Genomic DNA, 22376 nt, shown 5'->3' with positions numbered 1-22376 from the left:
ACTATGGCATTGCTTATTCAGGGGGTGATGCATCATTAGCATGCTACACAGATGCTAGTTTTGCCAACAACAAAGGTCATCGCTCGACTTCTGGCATTTGCCTTTCCTTCTCAGGAGGTGCCATCACGTGGGCCTCCAAGCGACAATCTGTGGTGGCCCTTTCTAGTGCAGAGGCGGAGTACATCGCACTCACTACTGGTAGCAGGGATGTGGTCTGGGCTCGAGGGTTACTTGCTGAGTTGGGATGTGCACAAGCTGGCCCCACTACTTCTTGGTGTGACAACCGAAGCAGCATTGCCATGTCCAAGAACCCCGTCCACCATGCCTGCTCGAAGCACATTGAAGTCCAATTTCACTATGTGCGTGAGTTGGTTGACGGTGGCACCCTCGCCGTCCAACATCTTGGGACACAGGATATGCCAGCCAATCTTCTCACTAAGCCGTTGGGGCCACACCAGTTTCAGCTCCTACGTGACAGATTTGGTTTGGTGAGTGGCTTCGGTTTGGGGGGGAGTGTTACACGACACACCTTGCCACGTGTCCATTAGGGTTTTCCTGTTCTGTCCGCTAGCACGGTGCGCTTTGATCCCGATTTGTCTCATCTGTAAGCTACCCGAAGTGAAGGTCGCGGGAAATGAAACGAATCGACCCAGTCGGGAATCACCGTCTCAAACGGATCAATAGCAACACCCGGAGACGACAATACGACGATCAAGCAAGTTAAGCAGTACACAAATCCTGCAAGGGCCATTGGTGTTTTCGGTGTAAACTCAAAGAGCACAAGTAGCAAAGAATTTTTTTCCGTACATCTTCCAGTTGAAATTGCTGCAGGATCACCATACTTTTGTGGAAATTTTCATCCACGCCAACAAAATCTATAAGTTGTTTGTAATAGTACGGTATCGAGAGTACCGTAACTACATCAATGAAATCATGGCTCGCATTATGCTGGAATCATTTCAGGCATCCTTCTAAGAAGCTGGCTAGCATCCTTAATCTCCTCATATTCCATGTACGCTTTTCTCATGCATGATAGATTGTCCAGGGATACATTCTGCAGTCTCAGACAAACCACAATAACAGCATGAAACGCTTCACAGCTGAAAAGTGACTAATCGAACTCACTAGCACGTGAAAAAGTAATATTCTCCCTGATCTCCCTGAATCTCTCCTTGGCAACTTCTTCTAGCGTAATCGTGAACCAGAGACTGCATGCCTTCTAAAAAATGACTTCCGGTTTAGGGTTTATGTATACCAACTGGTTTGGCGGAAGAGCTGAATTGGTTCCCTTCAGTATAGCTGGAAAAAGAAACGCTTACTACATCGATGATTAAGCGAAAGAGCCAACGTACATCTCTTTCAGGCTCGGATGGCTGTAGAAGGCTGACGACAGTCGGCCATTCAAAGCATTGTGATCCAGGTATCTACGAGAAAAACGAGCTTTTGCGTGAGAAAAATTCACAGGTAGGTTAGCTTCGGGATGCTTGCGATTGCGTCCGGTACCGGACCTGTAAGTTTGTTGTAAGACAAGTACCTGCATAGCCACGGGGGGAATCAGCAGGCGAGGACAACTCTAGCGTCGAGCTTACAGGATTTCTAGATTGCGCAAGTACGAAAGTTCTGCTGGTATTCCTCCGGTGAGGTAATTGTTGTTTAGGTACTTGTGGGGACGTCGAGCTTAAGACTCCAAGCACAAAAGAAGAAAAGCTTACAAATTTCGGAGAGATGGAAATGCATCTTTAGCACGATTCTGTTCGCTTCTTAGCAGTTCTCTGATGGTTCCCACAAGATGATTGTTGCTGACATCCCTGCGAGAGAATAATATAAGAAAATTGGATGAAACTGAAGCTTAAAATTGTCGGAGATAAGGAAGTTCTCCAAACTCCGGAGGGATCCGGCCGATAAGCTTGTTCTCGTGAAGATGCACGTATCGAAGCTCCTGCAGATACGTGAGCTCCTTCGGTATAGGTCCTCTAAGGCTGTTAAAACTTAAAAACCTGACAGACAGACACGATGAAAGAAAGAACTTAGAACAGAAGCGAAACTCTACTCACAAGTTTTGTAGTTTCTTCAGCTGCCCAATCTCAAGAGGTATGGCGTCTTGCAGCTTGCTCCATCTCAAGTTCCTGCAAAGAAAAAAGCAAAATAAGTCGAGAATTTTTCGGCCAGACCGCTAACAATCACATTACAGGGTTACAAGCTTCTCCAACCGTCCTATTTGAGGAGGAATCGGTCCGGTGAGTTTGTTGCCATGCAAGTCCCTGCAAGAGAAGAACGCAAGAACTCAGTAAACGAAAACCAACACCCACCAACCCACAGTTTCCTGAGATCCAGCAAATTTGTGACACCGATCGGGAACGTTCCAATGATCGACACTTTAAAGAGCTCCCTGGAAAGAAAGAAGAAAGTGACGATTAAAACTCACAATTCCGTGACCACTCGATAGCCATCGTCATTTGGGGAGGAACAAGTGATTCCCGGCCACAATGCCGCGTCTCCATCCCCACAGGGATCCAAGCGTACATAACCTTCCATCCTCCAGCTGCCTTGAGCTCGTTCAATGCCTTGACTGGAATTGGCAAGACGAAAATGCAGCTGGAGAGGATCTTGCTTCACCGTCTTGGCAGCTGCTAGAATGGCAATCCAGAGCCCAAGAACGAAACCAAGGAGCCCCATCTCAAGAACCCTAGATTTTCATTTTTGAAGCAATGAATCGCTACTGTAACATTTTCAACATTTGTATGGAATCGCTATGTTTTTCACTGGATTCTCAGTTGAATTCGCTACCCACGCAGTGATGGCACGTAAAGAGATTGGTAGGATCGACCCTGCGCTTGATGTGGTACAGGCGAGGATAGTTCTTCCCAAAGAAGGATTGCTGCCAATTGGGCTCGTTGTAATCGGCCTCGTTCACGTAAGTCCCGGAGCCCGGCGTGAGATCGATGAAGAGCTTGTTCGCCTGCGACACTAGATTCGCAGCAGCCCTCATCTCCGCCACCGTCGCATTGTCCCGCCAAGTCAGGGGCGATACGAGCAGCCACAGTCCGTCGCGATACGCCGGATTCACAGCGCTGTCTTGGGGTTCTCGCACTTTTCCGCCCCCCAGGATCGCATACGTAGCTGGAACTTGCAGCTCGGTCATGACGCGCATCATGGCCTTTGGGAGGAGGTCTTGTTCGTGGTCGAAGAGCGATCTCGGGATCAGCCTCGTTGCGAAGACATCCGAGACTCCCAAGTTGTTGAGGCCCAAGCACGATTCTTGCCCTCCACATTGAAACTGCAAGTGCCAGTCCCAGTACGAGGCATACGTCTCCAAGCTCCCGTCGATCCGGATGTTGTTCTCCCGCGCGTACGATAGCAGCGGGGCCAAGGTGGCGGAAGCATACGAGACGTTCCGGTTGGGCAGCAGGAACGTTAGCGTCAGGCTCTGGCTCGTCGAGAAGAAGTAGCCAGACCAGCCGGCATCGGACAGAGAGGGATTCAACCTCGTAAACAGAGTGAGCAGCCCCTGAAAGGTGGTGGTATCGGGGGCGCTGAAGTTGTGAGGAGCGAAGACAAGGCTGTCAAGAGCTGGAAAAGTCCTGTGCGTCGCCGAGAGCACAACTCCGAATGTTCCTCCGCCGCCACCCCGGAGAGCCCAGAACAAGTCCGTGTTTTGGCACGCATTTGCTTTGACAAGCCTACCATCCGCGGTCACCACCTCGTACTCGAGAACGTTATCAGCGCTCAAGCCGATTAGCGGGGAAAGGAAACTTTGGCCGCCACCTTGAGGGTATCCGCCGGCTGCTCCAACCGAGGAACATCCCCCGCCAGCCAGGATCATCTTTCGTTGATACGCTTGCCGATAGAGCTCCTCCCACTGAATTCCAGCACCCACCGTCACTGCCGAGTAGCCACGGTCGCTACCAGGGCCGCATTTGAAGCTCTCGTGGAACTGGATCTTCTGGAGGTGGTGCACCCAAATGCTGAGAGCTCCCACCGCCGTGCTCCGCCCGAGGAAGTCATGCCCTGTGTTTCGTATCACGATGCGCAAGTCGTGCCGGGACGCAAACTTGACGGCCTCTTGGACGTGGGCCGCCCGAGTAACGTTGACCGCGTAGACCGGGACCGCGCCCTGGAAGCAAGCGGCGGTCCTGTTGGAGGAGATCAGGCAGCGCTGCTCCCCAAACGATTCCCAGCTCGTCCGTTGCAGCGCACCCGGTTGATCGGTCCTCCAGAACGGACTGTTCCAGCCGCTCCTCACGGTGTTGCAGGCTCGCTCGTCGTAGTTTGGATCATGGCATGGCGATGCTGGAGGGGCCACGCTGATCATTCTCCCTCCCACGGAGCGATTGAAGGATGCCCAGGTCTGTGCGTCTGGCCAGCACAGCTCGCCCGCTATACACTTGGAGTGGACATGGCCGGGAGCAAATAGAACGACCAAGAATATCGATAGTATCGCTATCATCCTTGAAGAACCTTTACAGGGCTGAGAGAAAGAGAGCTATGCTTTCTTTTGCTGATCGATCTCGAGATGTAGCTTTGTCAATGACTTTGGCACTGCAAGCAACCATTTATATATCACTTGGAAGCCGCGGTTTTCATTCACTCGCTGGGTTTGACATTGACATGTTCTTTAGAGGGCTGAAAATTCGAGCAATGGCGCCCAGGCGACTTTTCACACGCTGAGATATCAAAGTGGCGTTTGCGCGGTGAACAAAGGTCATGCATGGACATCAGTCGACGTGTTGTTTGAATGAATCGTCATGGTTATTGATTGATAATACCTCACCATTCCAAATTGACCGAATGTTTCAGAATCTTCTCTAAGCGCTTTCGTGGATGTCACATTTGCGCGTCGGTCAAGCTAGTCAGGAATATATTTAAGCAGCCGTCTCGGGATCAAAGTCACAAGTCTTTGCAAGCAATCCAGGAATCATGGGCGTGATAAGCTACTTCACAGGATGCCGCGGCGCTACAGGCTTTGGATCGGGAGCTACAGCCGAGAAAGTTGCAAAGGGGATTTCTCTGGAATCCAAAGTGGTAATCGTCACAGGTATGCCGATTCCATCGGTAGTTTGCTTCGATTTCTCATCATCAAGCTACAGGGGCTACCTCCGGAATTGGGTTTGAGACGGCCAGAGTTCTCGCCAAGCACGGTGCGCACGTTGTTATCCCAGCCAGGAAGCTACAGAACGCTGAAGCAGCCAAGTCCAAGATCCAACGCGAATTCCCTAATGCAAGGGTCACTGTTCTTGAGCTGGATCTGAGCTCCCTCAAGTCGGTCAGGAAATTTGTCGACGACTTCAAGGCTCTAAATCTCCCGCTCCACATCCTCATGTGAGTCACTCCTGTTAGTGTTTCTGATCAAAATGCATGGATCAATGCAGAAACAATGCTGGGATGACGGCCAATAACTTCCAGCTCTCACCGGATGGCTTGGAGCTCGATTTCGCGACAAACCATATGGGTATGGTGTTCAAGTTTTGTCTGTTAGAAAAACCTTCACTCTGATGATCCAGGTCCGTTTTTGCTCACTGAGCTGCTGTTGGACAAGATGATCCAGACTGCATCTCAAACTGGAGTGCAAGGTCGGATTGTCATGGTGGCGTCTGAAGGTCACAGATATGTTCCAAAAGGCGGGATTGAGTTTGACAAGCTGAATGATAAGAACAGGTTAGTCTTTTCATTGATAATTAGGAGGAAGCATTTTGGTTTTCCTTGCAATCTTCCAATGAACTTTCTTTAACTCTCGTCGTGCAGCTTCCAATGGATTACTAGCTACGGAAGATCCAAACTGGCCAACATACTGCATACCAGGGAGTTAGCAAGCCGCTTGAAGGTGTCCATACATTCAAAGTTTTTGTGCTCGAGTTTTCCCAGACATAATTTTGATGATCTTCCATTTCAGGATAAGGGTGCCAACGTGACTGTAAATTCACTTCATCCTGGAACTATCAAGACGAACCTTGGAAGAGATTTCAACCAGACTTCAGCTAGTAAGTTAGTATCTGAAAAGAATTGAGATTGATCGACTTGTGCTGCTGTGCAGAGCTGCTTCTCTTCCTCGCCAGCCCACTTTGCAAATCCATCCCGCAGGTACAAACATATCATAGCCTACGTTTCTGGATTAAAGCTGTGATTTCTTTCAGGGCGCTGCTACAACCATGCTTCTTGCGGTCCATCCTTGCATGGAGGGCGTGAGTGGAAAGTACTACTTGGATTGCAACGAAGCGGATTGCACCCCTCATGCCAAGGACATGAAGTTGGCTGCAGAGCTGTGGACTTTTAGTGAGGAGTTTATCAAGTCTCATCCTTGAGTTACATTAATATTCTTTCAAAGTTTTGGCCTGCATTTATTTTTGAATGAGGGAAACATTTTTCAAAGAAAAGCTAAACTTCTTTCTACATTCAATAGAGTCAGTTTACTCTGAGTTTGGACCATTTTGATGGCAAACCAGTAAAGTGAACGGGCCAGGAAAAGCGTGGCAACGAAGCAGGGTGACGACAACGACGGTAGAGACGTGGGAGTAGTTCTGTTGCGCCTCACTCATCGGGCATACCTTTTGGATTCATGCTTCTTGGAGGCCGACACAAGACCATGTATAAACACCATTTCATGGAATCTCTGTACTTATGGTTTATCAATCAGCCTAAGAGTACCTCCTTCAGAGTGACCATGACTTGGAGCAGAGTCTTCCAAATAACAGTCCCAGCAGTATCTCGTTCTAAATGCTTCTCCTCCCCTCTCCCCCAGAAAGCTCCAATTGAAGCTGTGAATCAAGTTGGATACCAGCAGCTGCACCATTTGTAATCCTAGTATCATCCCCTGACAACCCCTGTGACAAGAGTCAAATGGAAGCAGCCCATAGTCCTGGCTCTTAACATCCAAGAATTCTTGAAGAACCTCTCCAGCATGAACTTAAATGGTTCATCCCACACTGCTGGATCCCTTCCAATGGCATAGACGTGCAAGAATGTGGTTGCACCCTTTGGAACATCAAATCCTCCCAACTTGCAGTTTTGAGATGCAGGCATTCCTAGTTCATAGAATATTTTCAAAATATTTTTGTGGTTCGTGTCACTTGCATGACCTAGCCTTGAGAAGCTAAACAAGCCTCACATAAAGGGAGTTTAAGGCAATATTGCCATGAAAAAAAGATGTGCAAATAGTAATACAACATTGTAATAAAACGAAAGAAAGAAAACAATATTATAATGTATGTAGTTTTCACTTTTTTATTTTATAGTGATTTACCATAGGATAACCACGAAGCAAAACCTAAACCCTTTATATGCCATGTGTTACATACCATGTGCCATATGTTATGTGTCTAAGGGACAGCAGAGTAGAACCCAAGTTTTAAGGCCTTAGGCCACTGAATGAAAATATAGAATTAAAACTCCTAAGTGTGAAGCTAAAGAGCAAAAGAAGTGGAGCATGAAATAACTCCCAAACATATAACCCAAGGAACCAAAAGACAAGAGCATGGAGCGATATAAGAATATTCCTAGAGCATATAATTTTCCAATACCAAGATCAACATAAAACAAAGCTAAACTAAGTTTAGCGTAATCTAGTGGCATAACACAAGGATATAAATATTCCACTAGCTAGTGCTATGGAACTTAGGCTTAGACTCAAACCAAATACAGAACAAGGACAAGCACAAGCACACAAATAAGAGTTAGACTATGCCTCAGGTTCGTCAGCCAACCCATTATCCCTACTATACATTTGGAACCTCCTACCCCCGCCCACCCCCATTTAAGAATACACACTTTGGGCTTGCACCCTTAATACCAAAAGTTAGTATCTGGGATAAGCTTGAAATTTATTAAATATAGAATGGTGTTAAATTGTGAATTCGGATGTGGGAACAAATCATATTCAAGACAATCTTTACACTCTATAGATATGTTTAACTAATAAATCTAGACACTTTCCATTAAGAGTCATAAGACCAAATATGACCAACATATAGAATATGATAGTGAAGATATTTGGTAGACACAAGAAGATATCATGTGGCAATATTGAGGAATTAATCTCAATACATGGAAGTTCTTGTCACTAGTCAATGCAAGACACAACAAGATGGGAACTCCTTACCAAGTTAAGTATATTTAGCTAATAACACTTAAGAATTCCATCCTTATGTTCGTCCAGTTTAAATACACTTGAAATGCTTAGTTAACTCCACTAGCACAAGAGGGACTGATAAAGGGTCCAATAATACCAACTTCTTGCTATCATAGCAATAAGAAAAGAATATTCAAAAAGACTCACTAACAAGTAACTTTTAATACTTGCAATCACATTCGTAACAAATATAGTTTTCTCGCATGATAATATAATCATAAAAACAAAGGAATAAATGACTCAAATTATATAATAATACAACTATAGAACTCAATTCTCCCCTTCCTTAGGAATATCATCTAAATCTTAACCAAAACTTGAAAACACTCTTTTCACATTATCGTCAGTTTCCCATATAGCTTTGTACATAAAATAACCATTCCATTGAATTAACACCTTTTGAGTTGTCTTACAACATGTTTTCACTAGTCTTTGAGCAAGAATATTGGTTGGATCAACTTTCTCAATAGATGATGGATTGATTCACAATATCACTAGAGTGCAAACTCAATTTAATTTTGGTCATATAGAACGTTAGATGAATCTTCAAACTAGCTGGCAAATCTAAAGTGTAAAAAAGATCCCCCATGTGCTGTAAAATTGTCCAAAGCCTGCAATACCATAGAGACAATTCACCATTGCCACCTCTTTTTAGAAATCATTATACATTTGATAGTTTAAGGAAAATCTTGTCACTAACTTTGTACTCCTAATGACGATAATTCTCATTAACAAATATGAAACATTTGAACTAAAGCCAAAGTCAAATTCATAAAAGACCTAGGCTCATAGTCATATATTGCCATGAACAAAGATATGCCAATAGCTAATTGATGAGCGCTATTATGAGCAAATTGAAGTAAAAACAAATACTTCTCTTATTCTTCTTGACAAATTAAATTTCTTATAAAAGACCTCAACATATCTTTCAACAGCTGATTCATATGTTTTGTCTACCCATATGACTATGGATGCTTACCATTACTCATGCTTAGCTTAGTCTCTAGTTTCTCAAATATCATTTACCAAAACTTGGATATGAACTTGGGATCCTAATCATTTACAATGTCACCTGGCAAACCATAAAGGCTGAATAATTGATTTACAAATAATTAAGCAAGTTTAAAAGTTTTAATTGTCATCTTCACTAAGAAAAGGTGAGACATCTTCATAAAAATTCCATCGTTTCCTCAAAAGGTTTTTGGTAAACTAGTGATAAAGTCTATCAAGATGCTATCCCATTTATTCTAAGTGAGTTTCTAATGATCAATTTTGACTACTTGCCAAGTCAAATAACCATGTTTATACTTCTCAACATCTAACTTCATCCCAAGCCAAAAAAAATACCTCTAAACCAACATATACATTTTTAATACCCCTAGATGCCTAGCACTTGGTATATCATGACATTCAACCAAAATCTATTTGATGAGGTTTATCAACATAAGGAACCACTATATGTCCTTTTTTCACTAGGATTCCATGAATGACATAAACTTATCACCCTTCAAATCTATAGAGGTGCCCTTCGACAAAACCTTCATATAAATATCAACGATAAAAAAGTTGAAGTCAACAAACTCCCTAAATTCATTTAAGAGATTGTTGGACAACTTTATGAATCAGATAGAATTTACCATTGTAGATAATGCATCAACTATCTTATTATCACCTTCATGCTTGTATTAGATTTTAACAAACATTTCTTATAGAAACTCTTGCCAACAAGCAAAGTAGTCTTGAAAATCCTTTTGACGACTAGAATATTAGAAAGACTGATAATTTAAATCAATATGGAAGTATAATTAATATCACCATTCCTTCACCCTTTCACAAGAGGACAATTCTTGCCTTAATATTCATCTTTGTAGCAATGAAAACAATTACCCTCTACTTTATCCTTCTCTTGTTAATCTAAACTAAATTTCTTAACTTCATTGTCATTTTCATTTTTTGAGCCCCAATATAGCAATAGCCTTTTGTTCCCTAAATATGAAGCATGGGCTGGCTGGTTATCGTTGACTTCCCTATTATGTTAATTATAGTTGTTTAAGCTGATAGGTAGTTTAGGTGAAAAGATTTGAGCTTTAGTGATACCATCAGTTAACATTGCTAAAAAATCCTTTTTGACCTTTCATTACACATCCATTGAGCTTAAACTTTTACATCTTTAGCAGCTCATTATAAGTGCCTATGAAACTAAGGTAAAGGTCATAGAATTTATAAGTATATATAAGTCCCTTACCTGATTTTTAGCAATTGGTTCACAAAATCAATTTCTTCAAACTTTTTGACAAATAAAGTGTAGAAAACTTTTGTTAAATCACCCCAAGAAGCTGACTTCAAATTAGCTTTAAGTAGTTCTTCCATCACAAAGAAGCATAATCCATAAGCTTTATTATAAAAAAGTCAATCTTCATTTTTTCCTTAAAAGGGTTCTAATAATTTTCCCACTATTTTGACCAAGAATTTGTCACAAACATTTGGTGGCAATTTTTATTTCGCAATACTATAATTCTTGGCATGTGTGACGTACTAATGATAATCACAAACACATGATTGATTCAACTTTGAGGGTCCATGTGAAGTAAGAAATCCTTAATAAAATTGATTAAATCTTTAACCTCTTTAATGTTCGCCACACAACAACATTATCAAGAAATTTTTCCTCTTCATTATGGCCATCACCACCAACACCATACTTCTCATCAAGATTTATATCCTCATCCCCAAAAGAATGTGTTGCTCTAATACTAATGAAATAAATAAAGAGCAAACTCTAAGTCAATCTAATACTAATGAAACAAACAAAGAACAAACCTTAGGCCAACCTCCCAACCAACCATAAAATATTCTTCGAATATTCCTATAGTTCAGATGAATCCTAGCATCTCATGGAGCTCCTCTGTTCGCACCCACAAGAAAGAATTGATGTGCCTGATTGTGAAGAGCTCCATGGCACACAGCTTTCACATGTTCTTCCAGTAATCGCCATAAGGAGCCAATCACTCCCCTGGCATGAAATACAGCCTGGAAGAAAATGTAACGTCCTGGGTTTTGAAAGAGCACCACGGATGGCACCATTCCCAGCCGGAGAGAAGATCAGTCCATACTTGTTGGACAGTGCAAGGAGAGAGAGATGGGGTTTCCTCCCAAAGAGGTGGAGAACAATGGAACAGACCCACTGGGTGATACTGGCAAGTTGAGACAGCGGTGCTAGAAACTCTATGTCGATATCATTTTATTCACTCATTCACGGGGAGTAACAACCAGTCCTTTTTTCAGTTTAGATGAGAATAACTGACCGCCTTTTCTTTGCCGTATGTAATTTGACAACTACCAATCAAAGTCAGTCCAAGCAGGAAACTTCTTGGGCATGAAACTTAGCAGTATAAATTGAAGAAACTATCTCAAAACCATCTCTAAAGAAATGGCAAGTCCGTGTTTACAGAAGCTACCAGCTGTAGAACATCTCTTTGCTCTCACGAGGTTCGAGCTTCCGGAGATACCATGCTCTCTATCTTTCCAAAGGCATCCCGAGTATATGTCAATCACTAAGGAAGCAAACGAGTGGGCATTCAAATGCATGAGGAGGGATTTCAGTCCGGAGGAGAAGAAATGCCTGGTCCAGTGGAAAGTTCCAATGTTTACGTGCCTCTCCACGCCTCACGCTCCGAAAGCGAACATGGTGGCGTCGGCCAAGTTTGCCTGGCTCACTGCCTTCCTGGACGATCCGTTTGATGACAACGAGGTTGCTGGGGGAGCTCTCGCGACATCGTATCTCGACACTGTTCTTAGCCTCTGCTACGGAACCGCCTCGCTCGCGGAAATTCCGGACATTCTTGCCTATCGAGCGTGCCACGATCTGATGAAGGATTTGAGGTCTCTGTTGAAGCCGAAGCTGTTTAAGCGCACGGTTTCCACTGTTGAGGGCTGGGCGAGAAGCATCTCGAGTGACGACTTGACGCAGGACTACGAGCTCTACCGGAGGAAGAACGTCTTCATTCTGCCACTCATCTACGCAATGGGTGCTTCGTTTGACGATGAGGATGTCGAGTCCCTGGATTACATCAGGGCTCAGAACGCTATGCTCGATCATATGTGGATGGTGAACGACGTCTTCTCGTTTCCCAAGGAGTTTTACAAGAAGAAGTTTAACAATCTTCCGGCGGTGCTGCTGCTCACCGATCCGAGCGTGCAGACGTTTCAGGACGCCGTGAACACTACGTGCAGGATGATCCAGGACAAGGAAGACGAATTCATCTATTACCGTGATATCCTTGCCACGAATGCGTCCCGGAATGGGAAGAAAGATTTCCTGAAGTTCCTGGATGTTCTCTCCTGCGCAATCCCAGCGAATCTGGTGTTCCATTATGCGAGCAGCCGCTACCATGGCATGGATAACCCCCTACTGGGTGGACCCACGTTTAGTGGGACCTGGATTCTGGATCCAAAGCGCACCATCATCTTGTCGGACCCGAAAAGGTGGAACGTGGTGGCAAGTTCAAACAAACTCAACCAGATCCAAAATTTATCAAACTTGATATGAAAATCGATGTACTTCCAGCTATTTTCTCTTAGTAGCGTGGCCTTTACTTTGTAAACTAGCTACGTACGAAGTGAAAATCAATGAAAAATGCATGGCTATTTGGCATTCTTGCAAACTACTACAGCCATGGTTTTTTACGCAATTCGGATGATCACCTAGCACTTTGTCATATACATAGTTCGCCCAGCCGAGCCATTCCTCACGCGGTGCACAAGGTCTTCCAAGAAACCTCCAAAGCTTGCTGTTTCGTGGAAGATAATGCCATAAACAAGTGTCCTGTCCTGGAAGACAAGAAAACTTTTTAGTCTAGTCAGAATATTTAATATGTTTAGCTCGGTAGTATGTCAATCAGATTGTAACAGGCAGCCTTTGAAGAAGCATGAGACCAATAGAAGTTGCTTTTCTACGTTGTCGGCTCCATAAAATATTTTGTCTATAATTGCATAAAAGTTAAAGTTGGACCGCTAAGTTTTATGCGGACCAACAGAATAGTTCAGCAAGAAAGTTCAAGTCAAAGCCACTCACATAGACTGTTAGAAGCAACCAATGTTTATATCGATAGATCGTCAATTCATCCTTCCTATTGGAAAGAGTAACTGTGACAAAGAATATTGACTACTTATGATCATCTCTCTTCTTTTCTTTCTTGTGAATTCATTCTGTTCTTTACATCTTTCCACCTCTACTCTACCATTTACCTCAACATCTTTGTGTGCTAATTATACATTATTTATAAACACAAGATTAATCATATTGCATAAAAACACTAGGAAGTGTTTAAGAAAGTTTATAAATTATAATATAAATTTAGATTGAAACCGTTGTCGGAAAGGAATGCCTTCTTGCGGAGAGAGGCTTTGACAAACTGGAGTACCTTGGGCAATCGTCAAGGTCCAGCTCCGCTGCTGATTCACATGTCAGCCAAAGCGTGCAAGGTTGCTGGCTATAACATTCCTAAAGGAACTTCCACATTTGCCAATTGTTATACAATTGGAAGAGATCCAACAGTATGGGAGGATGCATTGCGATTCAAGACGGAAAGGTTCCTTGGGAACTTGATTGACATAAAACGCCAGGACTTTGGGCTGGGCCAAAGAATGTGTCTGGGGATGTCACTGGGATTGAAGACTGCTCAATTGCTATTGTTTAACTTGATTCATGCTTTCGATTGGAGCTTTGTTCCTGACAAAGGCATGGATTGTTACAAGCTGAACAAAGTGGGACTGTTCTCTGGTTGGATGCAAATGTATACATTTCTTAAGGTCCTTTAGGGACTATTACAAATAAAAGAACACCCTCAAGGTGTTATTCCCTCATATCTTGCCTTTCACTAAAAACATGCCTTGTGGTGTTCTCTACCCTCCAAGAGGGATTGTTACAGTTGTCTCCTCTTCAACGTGTCCAAGTTGCTGTCTCCTCACCTCACCTCCTTCTCGTATCTAGAGGTTTTCACTTCCATTTGATCCCTCCTCCAGACTCACAGGATCCATTACCTTCACCATACCTCGAGTGTGTCTCTCTTACCATGTTTTTGCAACATTGTCTCTTTGAGTCAAACAATGTGAGTCTCCACTAATTTGCCATAATCATTGAGATTCTAGTGTTTTCCCCTTCAAAATGAGACTATGGTCTTGCACTTTGCACCTATGGGTAGAATGTACAATACAACACCCCTTTTATTTAGGATGGTTGTAGTGTATGTGATCATGGGATGAGATTTAGATATACTGTCACTGTGGATCCTTGGAACCTTGGGGGATAAATGGGGATAAAATAGCCACTAAAGGCTCTCTCATTAAGCAATTGCCCCTTTTCCAGTTGGCTTAAGGGGAGAGATAAAGTGCGCTACAATGATGGCACTCTAAGTAAGCCTTCCTTGGTAGATTGACTTAAGATTCTAACTTTTTCTGGTGATAGTGGTGTGGACAAGTGTCTCGTTTGGCTAGCCAATGTGAAAAAGTTCTTAACTATTAAAAGAACTTTAGATGTAAAAGCTTTAGGTGCTATTCCAATGGTTTTGTGTGATATGAATCTTCGGTGGTGGAATTTGTTTGAGAAGTCTCATGTTGCAGATAAAAAACCACGAGTGTCTACCATGGATGAATTTGAGGTTGCTTTTCATTTATGTTTTACCACTCACTACAATGTGAAGAATGCTAGCACAGAACATTGACATTTTCAGCAAGGGAAAATGACGCTCGGGGACTATATTGAGAAGCTTATTTGCTTGATTAGCCATGTTCTAACAAAAGATTCAGATAAGAACAAATCTTACTTCATTGATGGCCTTCATAGTGAGAACATGCGGCAACAGTTGCATCATTCTCAACTTATAAAGAGTTTGGAAGAGCTCTTTGATGCAGCTAGTTAATTTGATAATGACAAGCACAAATTTTGCAAGCATTCAAAGGAGTTCTTCTGTCAAGAATTGTCTCGATGATCACTGTGGACATAAGGATGGGAACAAGCATCACAAGCTGAAGTCTATGGTGGTTACTTTAGATGCAAGTCAAAGAAGTAGAAGTTCTTTCTGAAGAATTATAGACATGGTTGTCATCATTGCGACGAGCTTAGACACTAAAAGGCTGATTGTCCACAGTTGAAGAACAAATAGCAGGGCAAAAAGAATGGCCCCCGTTCTACTGACAGTAAGTTAGATACTAAAAAATTGCAAACTTTGCAACATGAGGATAACAAGGATGATCATTCCAGTTAGAGGAAGAGATTTTCGATTCTTGCTTATTAACTCAACTATGTATGGAATAAGATGGAGCTCGAGGATACTCATTAATCAACTTTAATGTTGGAGAGTGTATTCCATGGCAGTTTAATATGGATTTTATAATAACAATTTTATTTCTGTAAAATTTGTTAAGAAGCATGGCCTGGTGACACAAAGAGTTCTTCCATACATAGTGGAAGGTGTAATTACTTCTATTTAACATTTCGATGCTAGTGTAGAGGGGCTGAAAGTGTTAATTGGCAAAACCACACTTGTGGAGACTTTTTATCTCGAGAATATTCATTATATGAATTTCATTCTTTGGATGCTATGGTTAGTGAAGGTGGATCTAGAGATAAAGTGAAGTATTAAGTGTGTTTTATTGGAGTACAATAGTGTTAAAGATGTGTGGTTTGGAAAGGGAGTTCAACCTCTAATTGTTATGCTCTCTACTACATCTTTAAAGTGTCGCAAATGTGATTTCAGGTATCAAAAGTTACTTGTCGATTGTCATTTCATATATTTTTTCCTTACTACCATGACAGTAGGAGATTGGTATTGCTAGACCCTTTATCAATCCCTCTTGTTCAAGTGTTAGTAAATTGGACTTTGCATCTATACTTAGGCGGATGAGCATAAGGAAGGAATTCCTAAGTGTTTATTTAGCCAAGCATATTTGGCTGGCTTATTAGTTCTCTTTTACTCTATCTTGCACTTGGCAAGAATTTTCGCGTATTGAGACTAGTCTCTTAATAACACTAGATGATATTTTATCGTGTTTGCAAAACACCTTCGCTATCATGCCCTTTGTGTTAGTCTCGTTCTGGTCCCAAATGCTATTTATGGAAAGTGTCTAGATTTACTCATTTGGCATATCTACGGAATGTAGAGATTGTCCTAAACACAATGGTGTTCATCCCATGTTTAAATTCACAATCTAGAGACATTTCATATTTAGTAAGTTTCGAGCTTGTCCCAGAGACTAACTCCTGGCACTAAGGGAGGCTTGGGGTGAAACCCCAAAATGTGTGTTCCTCAACAGGGGGGGGATAGTGGGTAGGATAGTAGGGAATAGTAAAAAAATAAAAAATATATATATATATATATATATAATAGGGATAGTAGATAGGTTGGGCATGGCTAACTAACCTAAGGCATAGTTTACCTCCCACTTACGTGCTTATCCTTGTTTTGTGTTCGGCTTAGGTCTAAGCCCAAGTTCCATACCATGCTAGTTGGCTAGTTGGTAAAGTACCCATATCCTTGTGTTAGGCCACCGATATGCTGAAATAGTGCTAAACTCCATTTGGCTCCATTTTGCATGTTGGTCTTAGCATTAGGATGCTAGATACTCTAGAACTATTCCAAGTTTTTCCGTACTCCTATCCCTTTGCTCTTTGGGTTATATCCTTGGGAGTCACTCCGTGCTCTGATTCCTTCACTCTTTGGCTTCAAGTTTAGGAGTTTGACTTTGTTCCTTTGTTTAGTGGCCCAAGGCCCTGAAACTTGGGTTCCACACCACTGTCCTTTGGACATGTGGCATGTGACACGTGGCACATAAAATGTTTAGGTTCTGCTTCGTGATTATCCTCTATAAGATAAAAGGTAAAAGCCATGTGTGCTACAGGTTGCCTCTATTATGAAGTGTGGAGCATGGGATTATGTTGGAGCCAGAGATACGGCCAATTTATTAACATACATTTTAGTTAAGTTAGGTGGAGGAGCAAGAAGTTCAACGACAAGTCAAGGAATTATTTGAGTTTGGGTTTATTCATCTAAGTAAGTGTTTAGTGCTTTAGTCTTGCTTGTGAAGAAGAAAGATAATTCAATACGGATGTATATTAACTACTATGCCTTGAACAAGAAAATAGTGAAGGATAAGATGCCAATGCCATATGTGGATGATCTTGGACAAGTTTGGTGAAGCATGAGTGTTTACCAAGATTGATTTGAGGAGTGAATCATTAGATTGCCATGGATGATACATCTATTTCCAAGATGGCATTCAACACAACCTTCAGGTATTTTGAGTTTATAGTTATGCTGTTTGGTTTAATGAATACACCAACCACATTCACTCGGTTGATAAAAGTATTTGGGTGTTATCTTCATGAGTTTGTGGAGATTTTCTTGGATAATATTCTTGTTTTCAGAAAGAATATGGAGGAGCATAAGGTGTATTTGTACAAGGTTCTTTTGTTATTACGTGACAATAAACTTTTTGTAAAGAAAAGCAAATATGAGTTTGCAAAGTCGGAGGTGGAATATCTAAGTGACATCTAAGGGTGTCAAGACAAATCCAAGGAAAGTGGCTATGGTGGAGAACTAGCCTACATTGACTTTAGTGGCTAAATTACGCAGCTTCCTTGGTATAACTAGTTATTACTTGTAGAGGTGGCTATTCCTTTGGCATAGTTATTGCACAAAAACATGCCATTCGAGTGAAAAAAGCCACATAAAGAGAGTTTTGTGGCATTGAAACAGTTATTCAGTGAGGCTTCAATGTTTCATATTGCTAATCTATCAAAACCTTACGAAGTGATATGTGATACGAGTGATTATGCATTGAGAGGAGTTCTTATGCAAGACAGACAGTTTATTGCATATGAGAGTCAAACTTTGAATCCTGCAGAACAACACTATTTCACATATAAGCAAGAGTTATTCTTTATAGTGCATGCTTTGCAAACGTGGCAGTACTATCTTTATGGTGCAGTGTTTGTGGTGTTGATGGATCACAAACCTCTTGTGTATCTTTTTACACAGAAAGAGTTGAACACTAGGCAAGTTCGTTGAATGGTCAAACTCATGGAGTTTAGGGAGTTTTCTATTGAGTATCATTCGAGAAAATCAAATGTGGTGGCAGATGCTTTATCTCGTATTCATCATGTGACAGTGTTACAAATATAATTTTGTCATCATTTGTGTAAGGTGGTCAGCAAGTTTGGCAATTAGTTGAGTGTGCTCAAGTTCAGAATATTGAGGTGGTTTATTTGCGAGTTTAGATAGAAGCACCTTTCTCATTGATAGATGGGATTCTTTACTACAATGGCCATATATATTTGTTGTAGGTGGATATATTAATTACTCAAGTTTTATTCCACTATTATGATCGTCTAGATGCCGGTCATTTTGGGGGGAAGAAGACATGAGTTAATTAAGCATAATTTTTATTGAAGAAATATAAAACCTAATATCCTCACGGGAGAAGCTAGGGGGACTTTTGCAACCTTTACCTATTCCTCAGAGTCAGTGTAATATCACTATGGCCTTCATCACTTGTTTGCCATGAATATTGAGGCAAAAGGAGCAAGCATGGGTTATAATGGATCGTTTGATAAAGTTTGTACAGTTGTTGGCTCTTCGGAAGACTATCACTACCTCAAACTTAGTTGTAGTCTACTTGGAGAAATTTTTTCTTGATTTTAATTTGCCAAAGGACATCATTAATGACCGAGATTCAAAGTTCACTAGTGGATTTTGGAAGAGCTTTGCAAAGGCTATGTAAGTGACTTTGAAACTCTCGAGTGGAGATCATCTTCAGATAGATGGGCAAACCGAGCATGTGAATTAGGTGGTGGAGGATATATGATGCTGTAGCATTGGTCAAAAGCAGGGATAATGGAATCTATATCTTCCATTAGTGCAATTTACTTACAACAATAGCCAATATAGTGGAACTAAGCTAAGTCTTTACTTTGTCATGTTTGGAAGGCATCCCTGAATAGTGGTGGAGTTCAGATTGCATTTAAGTAAGGATGTTCAAGATAAGTTTGATTCCGAGGCCACTAATTTGGTCACAAAACTTGATAAGATTCTAGTGGTGTGCAAACTGAATTTGTAAGCAACTCAAGATAGAGTGGAGAAGTTTGTTAATGAATATCACCAATTCCAGGAATATAAGGTAGGTGATTTTATTTTTGTGCAAGTGATTTTTCCGTCAAATGAGAGGCAGAACACTTTGGTGCCTTTACAGATAAGGAAGAGTGACAAACTTTCACATTGATATACTGGTCTATATGAACTGCTTGGTAAAGCAATTTATTAGATGCAACTGCCAGCTAGGGTGAAAATTCATCTGGTATTTTATGTTAGCCAGTTGAAAGATGTACTATCTTGGAGTGAAGGGCCCAATACCTCCTTGATATATACAGATGTGGAAGATGGACTGAGAGCTTGAGTAGGGTTCCCTAGAAAGGGTGATCACTAATACAACTCATCTTTGGGACAAAAACTTTGTTGGGGGGGATGAATTGTTAGGTGCCAACTTTGACCATATGATTAACATAGGTCAAAGAGAAGCTCAAGGGTATATAAAAGCATGTTAGAGTAAAAAACTTAACCTATTTTAGGGCTCATAGTGGAGCTTTTGAGGTAGTTCAGGTGGGTGGTGAGGAATCTTAAGAGGAAGTGTAGTATAATTTAAGAGGACTAAATATTTATCTTTTCATGCAGGATTATAACAATTTGGGCTGGAGAGGTTTCTTGGTAAGTCTGTGGATGTTCAAGTGGGGTGCCATGCCCCACCCACCTGGAAATTTCTCCCCTTGCTAGCAGCTTTTTCAGCTAGAAAGAAAACACAGTATTAAATACAAAACTATATAAAGCAATCAATGATTATTATGTTCCTAATGTACAATCTTCCAGCCATTGGACACTAGAGATTAGTGGATGAGGAGTGACTTGTTTGGCTGCATTCTCAATTTTCTTTTTGATTTTGTCCATGAATTCTATATAAACCTCATCCAGCAGGTCCTTCTGCAGAGCAGCCATAGTTGGCAGAGGATAGCAATGGTCCAAGTGTGCATGTTCACTGAGTGCAAGACTATCATTGTAAACTCTCAATGCAAACCGTTTGTGCTCCACCTATAGCTCTTTTGGTGTCCATTTTATCAACTTTTGACCTCCTATGTTGCCACCTAGACTTAGCCGACGCCCTTGTGTTAGAAGCATTGGCTGAAATGCAATCACCATTTGTCACTGAACATTTTGAGCTTCTCCAGCATCCCCAATACGATTGACTTGCATGGTATTTGGAGTACCTATTGCAGTTCATAATTCTAAATCTTGCTTCTCTCACCATAATTGTTCAGCCTCCTATCTTTCAAATTCAAGAATGTGATTTATCCATTCCCAGCCCTCAACATCACCACTTGGAGGTATGTAGTAGTTGGAGTGAAGCCTCTTTGCACATGATCGATCTCCAGACACTATGTTTGAGCATCCAACACTCAAAGCATCTTGTCCACCCTCTAAAACAACTGCCATTTTTTGACCTTTTGCAGCCTCCTTAACTTTGCAATGGTGTTGAGGTGGCACAACTCCAACAAGGTGTTTGATGATTCCTGACATGAACCACAGGAATATTCTGAGAATATTCCATGGCCAGTGGGATTTAAGGCTGTAACACCTTAAGGGTTGGGAGGTTGGCCTAGGGTTCGTAATATTGGTATCAGAGCCCAGTTCGATTCTTGTGGTTGACAAGTGGGGCAAGAATATTCTGAAGGAATATTCAACATAGTGGATCTAGAGGGAGAACCAAGGTTTGGTAGACTCTAAGAGAAGGACCATGGTGATTGGAGGGTTGCCTAAATATGATCGTGAACGATCATTCCTTGGCAAGGGGAGGATTGTTAAACACCAAGTCAGGATAATAGGATAAAGAAAGGACCCTGCAATCAACTAATCACCCCTTTAGCCAGTTGACTTAGGGTGTAAAGGATAGAATCCTAACATTGGTATTGGAGTAGCATGTTCTTTTGGGGATGGTGGGTGAGCAAGAGATTGATCCTAATGAGGAGTATGGCATTAGTGATGATAGCCATAACGATGCGGAAGAAACTCTTGATGATGTTGTTGTGCGGCAAGGATGCCAAATTTCTGAGGTTCAAAGCGACATAAAGGAGGTTAAGGATTTTGTCAATCTTATTAAGGATTTCTTGCTTCGCATGGACCCTCAAGGGTTGAATCAATCTCATGTCCGTGATTACCATTGGTACGTCAAACATGCCAAGGATTATAGTATCGTGGAATGGAAATCATCACCAGATATTTGTGATAGTCAAGAGGTTGATTCTTGGTTGGAATTGTGGGAAAGTTGTTGGTCTCACAATCCTTATGAGGATAAGGTGAAGATAGATTTCTTTGTGATGAAGCTTACGGGCCATGCTTCTTTGTGGTGGAAGAACTACATCAAAGCTAATCCAAAGTCGACTTCTTGGACAAATTTGATGAAGGTTTTCCGCACTTCGTTTGTCAAGAAGTTTGAAGAGGTTGATCTCGTGAACCAGCTGTTAGAGATCTGGCAAGGGACTTTGTCTTTGGATGCGTATGCCCGCAAGTTTTGTGATCTTTGCCTTAGTCTCATAGGCACTTATAATGAGCTACTAAAGGTGCAATGTTTTATCAAAGGATTGAGCTCTGTGGTGTAGTAGAAGGTCAGGAAGGATTTTCCAGCAACATTGACTGATGCTATCACTAAGGCTCAAATCTTTTCGCCCAAACCATCGGTCAACTTTGTCAATTCTGGTCAACGGTATGGTCTACAGGGTGGTCAACGTGATGACCAGCTTGCCAATGCTTCATATTCGGGGAAGAAACAGCCATTGTTTCATTGTGGCTCGAAGAATGAAGATGGCAATGAGGCTATGAAACTTCATTTGGACCAGCGAGAGAAGGACAAGGTAGAGGGCAATTGTTTTCGTTACCATAAAGCTGGACATCAGAGCAAGGATTGTTCTGAAGGGGTCAATGAATGGTAAGGTGATTGTGGTGGAAATTATAGGCAATGATGTGAGTGATAGCGCTTTTGGGGCCGTATTGCTTCAAGTTAGGCATTCTCTTGCATTCATGAGCCACACGTTTGATGCCACACAGCGGAATTAACCTACTCGAGAATGACAATATTATCTATATGGATCGGACTTCCATGTAGTTTCAGATTATTGGATCTTTGAGGCCACCTTGCTCGTTGGCAAGAGTTT

At 41.9% G+C, this 22376-nt stretch overlaps 3 protein-coding genes across 3 annotated transcripts; 1 reads left to right on the top strand and 2 right to left on the bottom strand.

Annotated features, from left to right (window-relative positions):
• Positions 1–943: 943 nt before the first annotated feature.
• Positions 944–2676, bottom strand: LOC112350546 (probable LRR receptor-like serine/threonine-protein kinase At1g34110). Its single transcript, XM_024686884.1, has 5 exons — positions 2426–2676; positions 2190–2261; positions 1928–1997; positions 1353–1534; positions 944–1100 (listed from the first exon to the last, which is right to left on the bottom strand). The coding sequence occupies exons 1-5, from the start codon at positions 2674–2676 to the stop codon at positions 944–946; spliced, it is 732 nt and encodes a 243-aa protein (XP_024542652.1).
• On the bottom strand, positions 1088–4447 carry LOC9634862 (uncharacterized FAD-linked oxidoreductase ARB_02478). Its single transcript, XM_024686883.1, has 6 exons — positions 2318–4447; positions 2185–2261; positions 2055–2126; positions 1590–1997; positions 1353–1534; positions 1088–1299 (listed from the first exon to the last, which is right to left on the bottom strand). The coding sequence occupies exon 1, from the start codon at positions 4445–4447 to the stop codon at positions 2771–2773; it is 1677 nt and encodes a 558-aa protein (XP_024542651.1). The 3' UTR covers positions 1088–1299; positions 1353–1534; positions 1590–1997; positions 2055–2126; positions 2185–2261; positions 2318–2770.
• A 395-nt stretch (positions 4448–4842) lies between these two features.
• LOC9634861 (short-chain dehydrogenase TIC 32, chloroplastic) lies at positions 4843–6394 on the top strand. The gene is made up of 8 exons (XM_024686938.1): positions 4843–5035; positions 5088–5319; positions 5370–5449; positions 5502–5655; positions 5743–5821; positions 5891–5978; positions 6032–6078; positions 6132–6394. Exons 1-8 carry the CDS (start codon positions 4918–4920, stop codon positions 6297–6299), a joined length of 966 nt encoding a protein of 321 aa, XP_024542706.1. The 5' UTR covers positions 4843–4917; the 3' UTR covers positions 6300–6394.
• The last annotated feature ends 15982 nt before the right edge of the window (positions 6395–22376 follow it).

Source organism: Selaginella moellendorffii, unplaced genomic scaffold, assembly GCF_000143415.4.
Source record: "Selaginella moellendorffii unplaced genomic scaffold, v1.0 SELMOscaffold_51, whole genome shotgun sequence".
Taxonomy (NCBI): domain Eukaryota; kingdom Viridiplantae; phylum Streptophyta; class Lycopodiopsida; order Selaginellales; family Selaginellaceae; genus Selaginella; species Selaginella moellendorffii.
The sequence above is the reverse complement of the archived record's forward strand: the minus strand, read 5'-3'. Positions and strand labels throughout refer to the sequence as shown.